The 17,892-nt window shown below is 42.6% G+C and overlaps 1 protein-coding gene across 2 annotated transcripts in view; it reads right to left on the bottom strand.

The window, feature by feature from the left end:
- Positions 1–17,892, bottom strand: part of CFAP52 (cilia and flagella associated protein 52) — a 60,259-nt gene that overhangs the window by 25,197 nt on the left and 17,170 nt on the right. For both annotated transcript variants that reach the window (XM_023190894.2, XM_023190893.2), the window contains 5 exons: positions 15,743–15,871; positions 11,449–11,548; positions 9,432–9,548; positions 6,129–6,229; positions 1,671–1,841 (listed from right to left, as the gene is read on the bottom strand). In XM_023190894.2, coding sequence (XP_023046662.1) covers positions 1,671–1,841; positions 6,129–6,229; positions 9,432–9,548; positions 11,449–11,548; positions 15,743–15,871 — 618 coding nt within the window. The remainder of the gene's footprint in view (positions 1–1,670; positions 1,842–6,128; positions 6,230–9,431; positions 9,549–11,448; positions 11,549–15,742; positions 15,872–17,892) is intronic.

Genomic DNA, 17,892 nt, shown 5'->3' with positions numbered 1-17,892 from the left:
GGAAGGAAGGAAGGAAGGAAGGAAGGAAGGAAGGAAGGAAGGAAGGAGAGAAAAGAAAAGAAAAGGCAAAAGAAAGAGATGCAAAACCCAAACAGATCAATACCTATATAAGCATTTGAAAATATAGTTTAAAATTTATCCTTAAGAAAAGCACCAGGGCCAAACAATTTTACAGATTAATTCTACTAAACTGTTTATGAAAAAAAAAAAAAAAAAAAGAGGGGAAAAGGTGAGACCAAAAGAAAACAACCAACTTGCAAATAAAGATTCACCTAATGGGAAAGCACGAGCCATTTTCACTGTTGGAAATACGTGGAAAGACCTAATCACAGGGATTCAGGGAACCGAAACCACAGCTCAAAATCTGAGGCTGGGTGCGTTGGCTCACGCCTGTAATCCCAGCACCTTGGGAGGCCGAGGCGGGTGGATCACTTGAAGTCAGAAGTTCAAGACCAGCCTGGCCAACAAGGTGAAACCCCATCTCTACCAAAAATATAAAAAAATAGCTGGGTGTGGTGGCGCATGCCTGTAATCCTAGCTACTTAGGAGGCTGAGACAGGAGAATCACTTGAATCCTGGAGGCGGAGATTGCAGTGAGTCGAGATTCCGCCATTGCACTCCAGCCTGAGTGACAGAGCAAGGCTTCGTCTCAAAAACAAAAACAAAAACAAAAAAAAACTGATGTCTGAATATAAGTCTTGCTGAAAGTTGAGTATTACAAATTCAAGCTAAGTACTGAGGAAGTTTAGAGCAAAAACTGACCAACTTCATGAAATGAATCTCACCAAAGACAAAATGTGTTACAAAATCAAGTACCAGAACATATGACTGAAGCTCCTTTTGATACCAAAACTGCCAGTAGTTATTTGTTTTACTTGTGCTGGGTGAGATTTACCAAGAAATACAGCAACTAGATCCAGAAGCCCTCCTAATGAACACCACCATGAAGCCTGCCAAATCTAGAAGACCTCAAGAGGTACAAACAAATGACAGGAACGAAGTTTTAAAACAGGTACCACAGATACTTCTTGTCTTAAGATGGGGCTACATGCCTGATAAACCCAATGTAATTGAAAATATCCTAAGTTGAAAATGCACTTAATACACCTAACCTACTGAACATCCTAGCTTAGCCCAGCCCACCTTAAACATACCCAGAACACTTCCATTAGCCTATAGCTGGGCAAACTCATCTAACACAAAGCCTATTTTATAATAAAGTGTTGAATATCTCATGTAATTTATTGAATACTGTACTGAAAACGAAAAACAAAATAGTTGTATGGGTACTTGAAATATCGTTTCTACTGAATACAGTTGACTTTTACACCATCATAAAATAAAAAAATCGTAAGTCAGGGACTGCCTGTACTAAGCTTTTTCTGGATGGCCTTACAAAAACAGAAAGGTTTTGTCAGGTACTTACCCTTTCCAGGAGGGGTTGATTAGAAAAGTCAGTATTCTAAAGAAACCCAAATTTGAATTGGAAAGCTAATATAATTGCATGGCGAAGACAATGGAAAGTCTATGAAAATAATTCATCACATTAGAAAAATTTAAGGAGAAAAAATCGTAACTGTGTTAATTGATATTGAAAATGCATTCATAAAATTAAATGCCCTTGCATACTGCACCAAATCTCCACATTCTTCTTTTTCTCTTCTACTCACAATGGAAAGACAATATCCTCCACAGCTTCAAAGTGACAAGTCACTATGAGCGTCTCTTTGAAATCCGTGAAGCTGACACGATAAATGTGCGATTCTTCTGTTCCTACGAAAAACTGGTGTCCTTCTCCTCGCAGTGTGATAGAAGTGACGCCGCCTTGCAACTGAATCTTCCTTTAGGGAGAAGCACAAAGGTAAAGGAGACTCACTCAACCAGTAAGTGGTTGAGTCATCTGAAGCATGGCAGAGGATACAGATCAGGCGTCTAATTTCGGACCTGCCCTCACAGAAGTGACACAGTTGAAAAGGCAGGAGTTACTCACAAGTTGGTGGACACATGAACAGCAAAGCCAGAGGTCAGCATAGGTTAAAGTAGTCAGGGAAGATTCTTCAGTGAGATAACATTTTGACATGGGTTGTGCAACACAGGCAGGATTTGGGTAGAGGGAATATTCCAGGCAGGCCTATGGGTACAACTGACTACAGCAACTAACCCCTTTATTAATTCCACTTCTGAAAAACAATCCTAAAATCAGGGGGAAGATGCTTTACGTCAAAGGATGCTATGATAACCCTATCTGAAAGTGTAAAAGGTTGGAAACAACCTAGAGAACCAGTCGTAATGGAATAGTTAAATTATCTTTGGAACATCAGCTTCATAGAATATTTGCCTAAAAAGAAGTTTAAAAGATTATGTAGTATGTGTATATGTTACCATAATAAAAAGATTACATCGTAATACTGAAAATGTTTATGATGTTTGCATTAAGTAAAAGAAAATAGAATATGAAGTTTTATTTATAAGTAAAATCATTTCAGAGCTTGTACAGTGGTTCATGCCTGTAATCCCAGCACTTTGGGAGGCCTAGGCAAGGATGACCACTTGAGGCCAGGAGTTTGAGACTAGCCTGGGCAACATGGCAAGACCCTGTCTCTAAAAATAAAAAATAAAATAAAATAAATTAGCCAGATGTGGCGGTGCGCACCTATAGTCCCAGCTACTTGGGAGTCTGAGGTAGAAGGGTCACTTGCGCCTAGGAGTTGGAGGCTGCAGTGAGAGAGAGAGAGAGAGAAAAAAGTAGCGGTTGTCTTTGCCAGAACCTTTAGGAGTTGGTTTCTCCTCTTCTACATTTCAGATTTCTCCCTCTTCCCTTTATAATGAGTATGAATTAAAAAAAAAAAAAAAAGCATATCAATGAATGAGTCCCTAGGAATACAACCTCTCTCTGTAAGTTATGTAGTTTGGACAATGAAGAATTCAACGCGGGTTCTTGTGCAGGAAGCCAGCATGGGAAATGCAGTGTTTTAGAGGTTTATTTGGTGGGACACAGAACAGTTAATGGAGAAAGGAAGACAAGTTAAATCCCAGTTCCTGCACTAACTAGAGGTCTGTGACTCTGGACAAGTTGTCAGAAACCTCTGACCTCAGTTTACTCAACCACAGAATAATTCCTCCTTTATAGGGGTTGCAGCGAAGGTAAGATATGCTAGCCTACAGAAGACAACCTCAAGAAATACTAGCTATTGGCATCTGGGAACTTCAGAAGACAAAGTGAAGCCTAGGGATAAAAGGGGAAGAACAGGCTGGGCGCAGTGGCTCATGCCTATAATCCTAGCACTTTGGGAGGCTGAGACAGGCAGATCACCTGAGGTCACGAGTTTGAGACCTGCCTGGCCAACATGGTGAAACCCCGTCTCTACTAAAAATATAAAAAAATTAGCTGGGTGTGGTGGCAGGCGCCTGTAATCTCAGCTACTTGGGAGGCTGAGGCAGGAGAATCGCTTGAACCCTGTAGGCAGAGGTTGCAGTGAGCCGAGATCACACCACTGCACTCCAGCCTGGGCGACGGAGTGAGACTCCGTCTCAAAAAAAAAAAAAAAGGAAAGAGAAAGGACAGATCTTGGCACTGGAGCAGCCCGTTTTGGTCATACCTCTTCCTAGTCTCCATGACTTCTCATGTGAGCTGCCTTTTCAATCTACAAAAAGTCCAGGAGGTGGAAATCACATCTGATTTAAGTCCGCACTGTCACACAGGGTTCTTTTGGAAACAGTGATGGCACAAACCTTGTAATAATTACTTGGAGTTTATCTTCATCATAATGGGATCATATGCACATTAAAAATGAGGGGTTAAAAAACTAGAGGGTTAATTTTCTGTATCTGCTTCATACATCCAGAGACAACCCAACGTAGTTTTTTTTTACTTGATTTTATTTCTTGCATCTTGTATTACTGATATACTTGAATGTTATTTCTTTCCTCTCCTGGTTTTTGCTTTCTTAAGGTTAAGTTTCTCATCTGATTCCTCTTCCCCACATCACCTGTATTAGGATTCAGGTTCGGTTGTAAATTAAGAGAGGATCTCTCTCTCTCTCTCTCTCTCTCTCTCTCTCTCTCTCTTCAGAAACCAGATTCCAGGTTTTATTTATTTATTTATTTTTTTGAGACGGAGTCTTGCTCTGTCGCCCAGACTGGAGTGCAGTGGCCGGATCTCAGCTCACTGCAAGCTCCGCCTCCCGGGTTTACGCCATTCTCCTGCCTCAGCCTCCCGAGTAGCTGGGACTACAGGCGCCCGCCACCTCGCCCGGCTAGTTTTTTGTATTTTTTAGTAGAGACGGGGTTTCACCGTGTTAGCCAGGATGGTCTCGATCTCCTGACCTCGTGATCCGCCCGTCTCGGCCTCCCAAAGTGCTGGGATTACAGGCTTGAGCCACCGCGCCCGGCCTGATTCCAGGTTTTATAAGTGTCTATTCCATGAAATGCTGCTCCCAGCATTCTCTGTTGCTTTCAAACTTGAGCGTGTATAATAACCTGGAAGGCTTCCAATATTGTTCTAAAGTCTCCTCCTTCCCTCATTCCCCTTCATACAGGCATGAAACTGGTCCAAAACATTTTCAATAAGCCCTACCTTGACCACTGAATTTAAAATGGCAAAGTATACACTGCTTTTTTATTTAAACAAAAAAATTGAGACAAGGTCTCGCTCTGTCACCTAGGCTGAGTGCAGTGCTGCAATCATGGCTCACTCCAGCCTCAACCTTGAGGTTGATTGATTAACCTCAATCAATCCTCCCGCTTCAGCCTCCTGAGTAGCTGGGACTACAGATGTGTGCCACTGTATCTGGCTAAATTTTGTATTTTTTGTAGAAATGAGGTTTCACTGTGTTTCCAGGCTGGTCTGTAACTCCTGGGCTCAAGCAATCCACTTGCCTCGACCTCCCAAAGTGCTGGAATTACAGGCGTGAACCACTGCACCTGGCCTCCCTGCTTCTATTCAAACTGTAATCCCCTTACTCTACATCCTAATTCATTTTTCTCCATTGTATCTGTCACCTCTAATACTATGTACCTTCCATGTTTATTTTGTTTCTTATTTATTCCCTTTTCCTTCCTGCTAGAATGTAAGCTCCACGAAGGCAGGGATTTTTTTTTTTTTTTTTCGTCTTTTTTGTTTTATTCACTGAGATATCCTAAGCACCTAGAATGGTGCCTGGTACACCATGAATGTTCAAAGCAGATTTCTTTGAATGAAGACAGCTGATGCTCATTTCTACAATGTGTATGCAACTACCCCTGGCTTCTTGGGAGGTAGCAGAGGCCATACAGAGCATGTGTGGGGTATCTGGTTTTGTTTAAGCCCATCCCTCTATGAACTGTCCTCCCTGATCTCTCCATCCCAAGAAGGTCATCCTCTTCTCTGATCTCTACAACATTCATAATAAATTTTACTTTATCTGGACCATGTGCTAATATACTATCTTGTCTGGTAGAGACTTCTTTCATGTGTATATACCTTATCCCCAAACGAGTCTGTACGTTCTGGGAGGACAAAAACCATAGCTTATGTTTCTTTATTTTATTAATAGCATCTAATACATTGGTTTGGTTGGAGGAGGTGCTGAATAAGTACTTGTTAATGGCAATACATAAGGTTTTGTTTCATTTTATTTTGATTAAATGAGCCAAGAAATGTATATAGCACAATATCTGGCATATAGAAATGGCTGGTGAATGTTGGCTATTTCTATTATAAATTGTATTCAAATGCACGACTAACACAAAGCTTTGCACATAATAGGTACCCACTGCATAATAAATTTCATTGAATTAACCAATTTTGAACATTAAACATTGTGGGTTATTTGTTGGATAAGTTTATAACATCCCATTCCTTTCATCACGGCTCAATGTATTAGCTAAATACAAACTTATGTATTTATTAAATGGGCAGTGTCCCTCTGGGTAATAGTGGACTACTTTGGTTTGATTCAACATAAGCTTTTGTCTTTTCATTGGCAAAGAAGACACCATCTATTGTGATTCCAACTACTCATTCTAACAGCAAGATGAAATTTTTTAACCAAATATCACTTTACCAATAGCATCGAGTTGCTGGCTTCAAGCAAACCTCCCTTTAGTGGGTCTCTACCCAGCCCCACTCTGTGAGGCCCAGAACTTACTTGATGGGTTTGTAGCTAGGGCTTTTACAGAAGACCAGCAGTCCGGCTCCAGAGCCCACCAACAAACCCCCCATCTTCAGGCACCTGATAGCTGACACTCCCTGCGGGGAGAAACGGTGTTAAGAAAAAGGCACCAAAATCTCACAAATTACCCCTAAAGAATTTACTCATGTAACCAATAACCACCTGTTCCCCAAAAACCTATGGCAATTAAAAAAATTCAAATGTTAATAAAAAAAAAAAGAAAAAGGCTAAATGAAAGATGAATTAAAGAGATGGCCAAAGTCATGCCAGTGCTGCACACATTGCCTGGAGGATGTTCATGAAGGTTCTGCTCACGATGCACCCCCAGGCTGACCAAGGGAATTCAATGCCAACACCGAGCTCACTTGACAGGAAGTAACCCTCCTGGGCCTGCAGGATGCAAACAGGCTTCACCATGCTTCCTCCCTAAAACCTCCAGTGCATTTTGAATATTTTAAAAATTAACACTTTTACATCCACTCAAATAAGGCCAAGAGAAGGTATAAGCATAATCTCAGCAATGCTAGTCTCTCAGCTGCCACTGTTTGCACCAGAACTTAATTCTTACAAATGCAAAGGGACCATAGTTAACATCCCAAGAAAGCACAAACGACTCCTTATTGTTTGGTGACTGTATTATCTGAACTACAACATGTACTATGTAAGAGGGGGAAACATATTTCAAATTTAAAGTGCTCTTCAAAGGTTGGGGTGCCCCCTACCACTCACTCCAAAGAAAAAGTTTGATGATGTATGATGGGTGTTTTATAGCATCCACTGTGAAGTTCTAATTTTAAAATGTGCATGAGCAACATTTTATTTTATTTATTTGCTATTATTATTGTTTTTTTGAGACAGAGTCTCCCTCTGTCACTTAGACTGGAGTGCAGTGGCATGATCTCAACTCACTGCAACCTCCACCTCCCAGGTTCAAGTGATTCTCATGACTCAGCCACCAGAGTAGCTGGGATTACAGGCAGGTGCCATCATGCCTGGTTAATTTTTGTATTTTCAGTAGAGATGGGGTTTCGCCATGCTGGCAAGGCTGGTCTCGAACTCCTCACCTGAAGGGATCCTCCTGCCTCAGCCTCCCAAAGTGATGGGATTACAGGCGTGAGCCACCGCACTCGGCCACAACATTCGATTTTAAAACGTTCAATATAGCTAGTGACTGTATAGGTTTGTGTCTTAATGAATTTTGAATATTATAAAACAAATATCATGCTCTTTCAAGTTACTTTAAACTGAATTTAGCCTGTTGTGGCTCAAAAGACATTTTGTGACTGAGAAGAGACACCAAGGCTCGAGAATGTGAAGGCGAGGACCAGAATGATATGCTCCCCAGCTTCCACTCCTCACCCCTAACTTCCAAAGTGCCTCAGCAGGACAACAGGATGAAGGCTCGGCCTATGAGGGGACAACCTGGAGTGAATCTTTGTAGCATTTGTTTGGGGACTTGGGGATGAGAGTGGTAAAGAGTTCAACAGAGCCTCGAAGCTACATATATGTGATTTCTAAATAAACTTTTTAAAACTACAGCTGATGTCATTCAAGTGCACGGGTTCTGGAGCCAGTCGGCCTGGGTTGAAATCTCAGCTCTACTACTTGCAAGCCAGGAGATCTCCAATGGTATGAGCCTCAGTCTTCTCATCTGTAAAGCAGGGATGAAAATGGTACCGATCTCATTAGGCGTTTATGAGGATCGAATGAGATCGAATGAGATCATGTAAGGAAGGGGTTTTGCTACTATGACTACTATGCAGCCATAAAAAAGGATGAGTTAATGTACAGGAAGAGAAAACCAAACACCACATGTTCTCACTCATAAGTGGGAGTTGAACAATGAGAACACATAGACACAGGGAAGGAAAGATCACATACTGGGGCCTGTCGGGGGTTGGGGGCTAGAAGAGGGATAGCATTAGGAGAAATACCTAACGTAAATGACGGGTTGATGGGTGCAGCAAACCACCATGGCACATGTATACCTATGTAACAAACCTGCACGTTCTGCACATGTATCCCAGAATTTAAAGTATAATAATAAAAAAAGAATTCCTATCCTAAAAAGAATTAGAAAAAACACACTTGAAAAGCTACACTTCAATCTCTTGTAGAATTATTTCTTAACTCTTCTCTACTTACATTATAGTTTTTCCCTCTTTTTATGCATCTCCTTGAACACTTGAATATTAAATGATTATGTGACTAAGAAAACTCTGACATTTTCCCAGGAACACAGTGCAGTATTTCAAAGTTTCTTGAGAATATCTGCTACGTGGAAAAGTATCTAAGCTTAGTTAGAACCATCTGTTCTGTTATCAGAAATGAGATAGGCAGGTGCAGAACCTAGTACAAGCTTTCAAATTCAAAGTTTAGTAGAAACAGCCCTAGTAAGTTTCTCGGCTGCTGGAAATAGCAGCACTTATTATATAAAACGATCCTTTGATGGTAGCTTTTTATTTTGGTGTAAATATCAAAGTCTCTAACTGTCCTTTTAACTAGAATTGTGAGGAATTCTGTAAATATAAACAGTTGGCTATTTATAGGTCTTTTTCGTGACTTATAATGTCAGCTGAAGCTAAAATCTAAGATCTAGTTAGAAGAGTAGACAAAAATTTTTATATAGTTTTATAGATCAAAGAGCACACTTATGTATGGCAATGGGGCTGGAACCAATGTGGTTTAAAATCACAAAGCAACGGGCCCTATGCTTTGAAGAGGTGAACATAAATGTGGTTCTGATTCCCTAATTCAGGACACCTAGAAATGTCTTTACCCTGAATAAAAACCAGGGATGAGGGCGTAGAGAACTGGCCAATGTACCTTGCAAACTGAGATGTGGCTTGGGGTCCATCACTGACTTTTTATGTTTTCCCACAAACTCTTTCTTCATTAAGAAAGTATGTGCTTTGGCCGGGTGCGGTGACTCACACCTGTAATCCCAGCACTTTGAGAGACCAAAGTGGGCTGATCACCTGAGGTCAGGAGTTCAAGACCAGCCTGGCCAACATGATGAAACCCTGTCTCTACTGAAAAGTACAAAAATTAGTCAGGCATAGTGGTGCACGCCTGTAGTCCCAGCTACTTGAGAGGCTGAGGTGGGACAATCGCTTGAACCAGGGAGGCGGAAGTTGCAGTGAGCCAAGATCATGCCATTGCACTCCAGCCTGGGCGACAGAACAAGACTCTGTCTCGAAAAAAAAAAAAAGAAAAAAAAGTACATACTGCTAGTGAAGGGAGAAAAATGGCAGGGCAGTGGTGATGGTCTCTACTCACCAAACTGAATTTGTCCTTCGCAGGCCCTGCATCTGTCAGCAGTTTAGTCCTGGGGTTCATTTTTAGAATATCTCCAGTCGTGGTTCCAAGGTAGAAAAAGCTATCATCGTCGGCCATCTGAAGAAGCAAGAAAAAGAAATCTTGGCCAGGCTTGGTGGCTCACACCTGTAATCCCAGCACTTTGGGAGGCCGAGGCGGGCGGATCACCTGAGCTCAGGAGTTCCAGACCAGCCTGACCAACATGGAGAAAGCCCGTCTCTACTAAAAATACAAAATCAGCTGGGTATCATGGCGCATTCCTGTAATCCCAGCTACTCGGGAGGGTGAGGCGGGAGAATCACTTGAACCCGAGAGGCGGAGGTTGCAGTGAGCAGAGATTGGGCCACTGCATTCCAGCCTGGGCGACAAGAGCAAAACTCTGCCTCAGGAAAAATAAATAAATAAATAAATCGTGAAGACCCAGATGTCCTCAGTGACGCCCACGAACCCCTGCTCAGGAATGGGATGAAGTTCCTCTGGCACCCCGGGAAGACTTGCAAAGGTGCTCAGGGCTGCTTCTATTTCCCTAGGCTCAAAGATGGGTCAGAACAGCTAAGGGGAGCAGGGTTAGGGCTACACATAGGATGGGAGGAAATATCCAACTCCAATTAGCCTGTGCGTTTCACTTGAAGTCTGTCTGGGTCTGATGTTAACAGGCATCCTCTGTCAGTTCAGACTTTTGAGACATCTCTTAAGGGCTCCTAGGATAAAGGTGTGCTCCTCCAAAATTTTGCTTTATCTCATATTTTCCAAAGTCTAGATTCATAAAATGACTATGCATTAAACAAGAGGAATCAGTCCATGGAGAATGAAGTTATACAGGATGAGTATCCTTCATCCAAAAATCTAAAATCTGAAATGCTCCAAAATCGGAAATGTTTGAGTGCTGATGTGACACTCCAAGGAAATGCTCATTGGCACATCTTAAATTTTGAATTTTCAGATTAGAGGTGCTGAACTGGTCAGTGTAGTGCAGATACTCCAAAATCTGAAAACAATCCAAAATTCAAAACACTTCTGGCTATAAGCATATCAGACAAGGAATACACAACCTGAATATATAAACCCACATTTAAAATATATTAATAATTTCTCTGTATGGAAGAGATTGCATTTCAGCCATGGATTTCATGGTCAGAAACTTTATTTTCAGTAGCAGAAATAGCATCAGTGACATAGGAATGTGCTGTGGGCTCTAAGTGCCGCGGGCTACAATGCTTTCGTCCAGGTGAGGCAGGCTTTGGGTGTTTAATGACAGCCTAGATTCCAGTAAAACAAGGTTTACCTGTGCTGTGTCTAGGTGACTCTTCCCTGACTCCTAAAGGGAGTGGCAGAGGTGAACTTTTTCTTCTTTTTGAAACAGAGTGTCACTCTGTTGCCCAGGCTGGAGCGCAGTGGCGTGATCCCAGCTCACCTCAACTTCTGCCTCCTGGGTTCAAGCAATTCTCCTGCCTCAACCTCCTGAGTAGCTGGGACTGCAGACACCCACCACCACACCTGGCTAATTTTTTTATTTTTAGAAGAGACAAGGTTTCACCATGTTGGCCAGGAGACAGAGTTTGGCTCTTGTTGCCTAGGCTGGAGTGCAGTGGCACAATCTTGGCTCATCGCAACCTCCGCCTCCCAGGTTCAAGCAATTCTCCCGCCTCAGCCTCCTGAGTAGCTGGGATTATAGGAATACGCCACGACGCTAATTAGCTAATTTTGTATTTTTAGTAGAGACGAGGTTTCTCCATGTTGGTCAGGCTGGTCTTCAACTCCTGAGCTCAGGTGATCCGCCCGCCTCGGCCTCCCAAAGTGCTGGGATTACAGTGTGAGCCACTGCACCCGGCCAAGGTGAGCTTCTTCAATCAACACCCCCTATGTCTATTCCCCACCTTCCTATCCCCAGCCCCATGTACACACACACAAACACCTTGGTCAGTACTGCTAACAGGAATGTGTGCTAATTGTTACTTAATACTTGATTAATACTTACTCCAATACTCATGACTATTCTTTTCATCTGTCCTGTTTGGCACTCAGTTGGCCAGATTTTTCTATTTGGAAGATCCAGTTCCCATACTCGAATTGTCCCACTATATATAAAAAAAAAAGTCACAATCAGAGGGACACCCATTGAATAATCACTTCATCCCTGAAACTGAAGGGAAGAGATCTAAACATTTTCGAGGCTTCGTTAGGGCCTAGTGCACTATGAAAGATCTTTTATTCGATCCTCATAACAACACCATGAGGCAGGTTTTGTGATCCTCCCTCCCAGATGAGAACGTGTGGAGCTCAAACACAGCAGAGCAGGGATTCACACCCATCTCCCTCTCACTCTGAAGTGCACACTCCCCACTCTACGGAAAACAAACACACACGTAAGCATGAGAACAAGGGCAGAGCAAATCAGAGCTTCTTAAATTTCTTCCTCTTTGTTCTTTTCTTTTCTTTCTTTCTTTTTTTTTTTTTTTTTTTTGTTTTAGAAAAAGCCTCCTTCTATCGCCAGGCTGGAGTGCAGTGGTGCTATCTCGGCTCACTGCAACCTCCATCTCCCAGGTTCAAGCCATTCTCCTGCCTTAGCCTCCTGAGTAGCTGGAACTACAGGTGCCCGCCACCATGGCCGGCTAATTTTTGTATTTTTAGTAGAGACAGGGTTTCACCGTGTTGGCCAGAATGATCTCAATCTGTTGACCTCATGACCTGCCCGCTTCAGCCTCCCAAAGTGCTGGGATTACAGGCGTAAGCTACCATGCCTGGCCTTCTTTTCTTTCTTTCTAATTGACAAGTAAAAATAATATATATTTATGGTGTACATCATGAGGTTTATATACATATACACGTTGTAGAATAGCAAAATCAAGCTATTGAACATATGCCTTACCTTGTATAATTACCATTTTTTTTTGGTGGTGAGAATACTTAACATTAATTCTGTTAGGAATTTTCAAGTATACAATATATTATGAAGTATAATCACCATGATGTCCACAACCTGTGTCCATCAAAAGATAGATGGACTTTAAAAATGTGGTATATGTACACGATGAAAAGAAATCCTGTCATTTGTGACAACATGGACAAACCTGATGGACATTATTTTAAGTGAAATAAGCCAAGCACAGGAAAACAAACACTGCGTGACTTTATTCAGCTATGGAGTATAAAAATGCCTAACTCATGAGACAGTAGAATGGTGGTTATCAGAGACTGGGGGTGGGAGAGTAGGGAGATGTTGGTCAAAGGACACCAAATTTCATTTCAACAGGAGGAGAAGGGCTGGGCACAGTGGCTCATGCCTGTAATCCCAGCACTTTGAGAGGCAAAGGTGGGTGGATCACCTGAGGTTGGGAGTTCGAGACCAGCCTGGCCAACATGGTGAAACTCTGTCTCTACTAAAAATATAAAAAATTAGCCAGGTGTGGTGGTGGGTGCCTGTAATCCCAACTACTCGGGAGGCTGAAGCAGGAGAATCGCTTGAACCTGGGAGGTGGAGGTTGCAGTGAGCCGAGATGGTGCCATTGCACTCCAGCCGGGGTGACAAGAGCAAAACTCTGTCTCAAAAAACAAAACAAAACAAAACAAAAAAACCGGAGGAGGAGTAAGTTTAAATGTGTTTTTTTCAAGATATTGAGTTGCAAGGAAAATTTTAAAGGGAAGACCTGTGGTGTGGAGTCTTGTCTTCAAGGAAAGAGAAATGAGACCAAATGACTAAAAGCTAAATCAAATAGGCATCTAACACAGGACTTGATCCATGGTCGATATTGACTCATTATATGTTGGATTAATCTGAATTAATAATTGTATAAAAATTTCAAGGCCAACATCACAAAGACTTCAGCTAATATTTTAAGGCAGAAAAGATTAATAATCCAAAAACATATCAAGTTTTGGGCTGGGGGTAGTGGCTGACACCTATAATCCTAGACCTTTAGGAGGCTGAGGCAGGTGGATTGCCTGAGCTCAGGAGTTCAAGACCAGCCTGGACAACATGGTGAAACCCCATCTCTACTAAAATACAAAAAAATTAGCCAGCTGTGGCAGCATGCACCTGTAATCCCAGTTACTTGGGAGGCTGAGGCAGGAGAATTATTTGAACCCAGGAGGCAGAGGTTGCAGTGAGCTGAGATTGTGCCATTGCACTCCAGCCTGGGTGACAGCGTGAGACTCCATTTCTCTCTATATGTGTATACACACACACACACACACACATATGTGTATATATGTGTATATACACACACACACATCTACATACACAAACATATACATATATAACTATATAAACATATATAACTATGTGTGTGTCTCTCTCTCTATATATATAGTTTTTCTTTTTGTTTTTTAGCTCCCAGAGTTATATATATATAGTAAGTGCTCAGACATATTTTAAACGTACTGAACTTTTTTTTTTTTTTTAAACAAAGAGCTTTTTTCATGGTCTTCCTGGTAGATGTTCTTTGGATTCTGAAATACTGAAACTTGCAGGCTATCTCATGGGGACAATATGGTGGAACACATGGCATTGGGACCAAGTTAGAGAGCCCGGCATACGTAGGTGCCCTGTCAAACATTTTACTTAAGAACGTTCACTTTCTCAGTTCTCAGTGTCACATGAAATCAAGCCAGACATAGAATGCAGATTGTCCTAAAAAACTTTTTTTGTATAAAATTCAAGCTTTGAGTCCTGAAGAAATGTTGCTCATGGACATCAGAATGGACCCATGCCTGCTGCTGAAGGGGTTGCTAAGGAACAGAAAGAGCCCCATAAAAACCCTGGCTGAGCCAGATCGCTCTGCAAACCTGAACAAAGTTGAAGAGCGCCGCCACAGCCCCTGGTCAGTTGCTTTAGATTGCTTGGTAGGGGCTGGATTTCATGCTGGTCAATTAGCTTCATGGCCTCTCCTCTGGATGAATCGTTCCTCAGGATGAGCCATGGAGCAAATGTAAGTTGCATATCGTAAAGCGGGCACAGGAAACAATACAGATGTGGAGCTGCACAAATTTTCTTCTCTGGCTGGAGAGGTAACCAAGCACGTGTACCTTTCCCAGATGGGAGGCCACACATGGGTTGAAAAAAATAGTTCTACCGAACACATACTTCAACTCTGTATTTTCTGATTTCTTTCCCTTTGGACTGGTATATAAACATTTAAAAGGAATTTTTTTTTTTTTAGACGGATTCTTGCTCTGTCGCCAGGCTGTAGTGCAGTGGTGCGATCTCGGCTCACTGCAAGCTCCACCTCCTGGGTTCAGCCCATTCTCCTGCCTCAGACTCCTGAGCAGCTGGGATTACAGGTGCCTGCCACCACACCTGGCTAATTTTTGTATTTTTAGTAGAGACGGGATTTCACCCTGTTAGCCAGGATGGTCTCGATCTCCCGACCTCGTGATCCGCCCACCTTGGCCTCTCAAAGTGCTGGGATTACAAGCATGAGCCACCACGCCCGGCCCCCAAAAAAAGGATTTTTAAAATTCTTGTTTAACCTTCCCTTCAAACTCCAAACAGGCATCTGCGGTCAGGAGTTGGAGACCAATCTGGCCAACAAGGTGAAACCCTGTCTCTACTAAAAATACAAAAATTAGCCAGGTATGGGGTCCTGTTATCCCAGATACTTGGGAAGCTGAGGCAGGAGAATTGCTTGAACCTGTTAGGTGGAGGTTGCGGTGAGCTCAGACCACGCCATTGCACTCCAACCTGGGTGACACAGCAAAACACTGCCAAAAAAAAAAAAAAAAAAAAAAACCCTCCAAACAGGGTGCTAATTAGTGAATCTGTAAATTAATTTATTCCCTCTCTTAGGCAGATACTGGCCTCTGTTCAAACTTTGAGCTAGGTCACCATTAGCTGGTTAAAGCTGATCCTGCCTGTAATTATCTTATATGGCTAAAGTCTCACCATCTGAAACTTCCTGGCAGAATTCATTTGCAAACTATCAGATTATGAGACCCCAGTTAAGAGCAGGTGGAAAGAAACATCAATCTGTTCAATTGTGCAAATTATTTCTGTGGGCATGGATTGGAGATAATCCCGTCACAAACAAGAACCTGAGAACAGTTAAGCAGGTAAGCAAAATCTTTTCATCAGTAATCACAGAATTTTAAAATAACTGTAGTTAAAATACCTCCAGCGAAGAGAACTTTTAATGAGTACAAAATCACAAAAACTATGATGTAAGGTATTTATCCAGGACTAAAGACACGTTCCCCCAGATCAGAATGACCACGTTTTCTGTGCAAGAAAATAAAGCAATGTTTGAGTTCTGGAAACTCCGAAGGCAGACACGTACTTCCCAGCAGTCACAAACATCTCATCGCGGCACCTGGAGAAGATTACATTGGTGGCATTCCCAACATTGAGGCCGGCTGCAGGGCTGCCGCAGATGGCATCTCTCTTGGCTATGCTCCACACCACCACACTGCCGAAATAAGAAGGACCAAAAAAAAGTCAAAGGGAAAACAGGCTTTCAAAATAAGAAACAACCATCTTAGTGGTTCTAGAAAGAAAAAACCACAATAGGTTACTTAAAAACGAACAACGAAATTACCCCATCCCAACATCTCCTCAACCACGCCTCCCAAGTAGCTGGGACTACAGGCACACACCACCATACCTGGCTAATTTTTCAGTTTTTGTAGAGATGGGGTCTCCCTATTAGAAGACACAACAGTGACACATTAAAAGTTTGTTGTTGTTGTTGTTGTTTGTTTCTGAGATGGAGTTTTGCTCTTGTTGCCCAGGCTGGAGTGCAATGGCGTGATCTTGGCTCACCGCAACCTCCACCTCCTGGATTTAAGCGATTCTCCTACCTCAGCCTCCCGAGTAGCTAGGACTACAGGCATGCACCACCACATCCAGGTAATGTATTTTTAGTAGAGACGGGGTTTCACCATGTTGGCCAGGATGGTTTCGAATGTTGGCTGGGTGCAATGACTCACACCTGTAATCCCAGCACTTTGGGAGGCCGAGGCAGGTGGATCACCTGAGGTCAAGAGTTTGAGACCAACCTGGCCAACATGGTGAAAATCCATCTTTACTGAAAATTAAAAAATTAGCCAGAAGTGGTGGAGTGCGCCTGTAGCTCCCAGCTACTCGGGAGGCTGAGGCAGGAGAATCAGGCTAGTCTTGAACTTCTAGGCTCAAGTGATCCTTTCCATCTTGGCCTCCTGAAGTGCTTGGATTACTGGTGTGAGCCACTGCTCTTGTTGCCTAGGCTGTGTGGCAACAAGCACAAAAGATATTTGTTTTAAAAATAGATAAAACAAAGGGCACCAACATAGAGAGCTGGCCAAATAGATTCCAGCACATCTGTACAATGGAATACTACGCTATTATGGCAAAGAATGAGATCTATATCTACGTGTACATACATAGATGTCCTTGGTGTGAAGTCAGTCAAAAAGCAGGCTGCATTACAACATGAATACTATGATGACATCAATGCCAAAAGTTTCATAAATAGGTTACAAAATTTAAAAGATACATGCAGGCCGGGGGCAGTGGCTCACGCCTATAATCCCAGCACTTTGGGAAGTCAAGGAGGGTGAATCACCTGAGGTCGGAGTTCGAGATCAGCCTGACTAACATGAAGAAACCCCGTCTCTACTAAAAATACAAAATTAGCCAGGTGTGGTGGTGCATGCCTGTAATCCCAGCTATTCAGGAGGCTGAGACAGGAGAATTGCTTGAACCCAGGAGGCAGAGGTTGCAGTGAGCCGAGATTGTGCTGTTGCACTCCAGCCTGGGCAACAAGAGTGAAACTCCATCTCAAAAAAAAAAAATGCATGAAAACTATAGGATGTCCACTATAATTGGCAGCTTCCCTTTTGTTTCTTTTCCTCTGTGTAGAAGCTAGATGGGTTGGGTAGAATAAACCCCTGCCACCCATTCAGGGTTGATCCCCTGACTATGCAAACCAGTCAGCAGAACTCCACCCTTCTCACCACAGAGACTATCCACGGATGGGCATATTGCATTTTTTAGTACAGCAAGGTTTGTTTTACTTTCTTTCTTTTGGCTTTTCAACATTCTCGAATGTTCTGCAAGCAAATTTTAGGCAGCTTAAAATTACAGAGGAGATTAACAGTTTTGCCAGATTAACCTTGGTTAAGGGGCCATTTCCCCCCTCCAAGACCTAGTCTCTTTGACAGGGGGTGGGATGGGGGTGGCCTAATGACCTAGCTCCAAGAATCTCTGGGGGTGGGACCAAAGCATCAGTGTTTTTTAAATCTTTCTAGGTGATTTCAGTGTGCACCAAAGGTTGAGAATAACTGCTTTAAGTTGAGCGAAGGATGTTGGAACTCTTTCCTTTTGCTGCAGTGGCCAAAGCCGTGAGGATGCTCAGGCTTCAGACGGGGCTTTCCTCTAGTGCCAAGAAGGTCTGGTTGGATCCCAATGAGACCAGTGAAATTGCCAAGGCCAACTCCCACCTGCAGATCT

This window comes from Piliocolobus tephrosceles, chromosome 16 (genome assembly GCF_002776525.5).
Source record: "Piliocolobus tephrosceles isolate RC106 chromosome 16, ASM277652v3, whole genome shotgun sequence".
In the NCBI taxonomy this organism is placed as follows: domain Eukaryota; kingdom Metazoa; phylum Chordata; class Mammalia; order Primates; family Cercopithecidae; genus Piliocolobus; species Piliocolobus tephrosceles.
The sequence above is the reverse complement of the archived record's forward strand: the minus strand, read 5'-3'. Positions and strand labels throughout refer to the sequence as shown.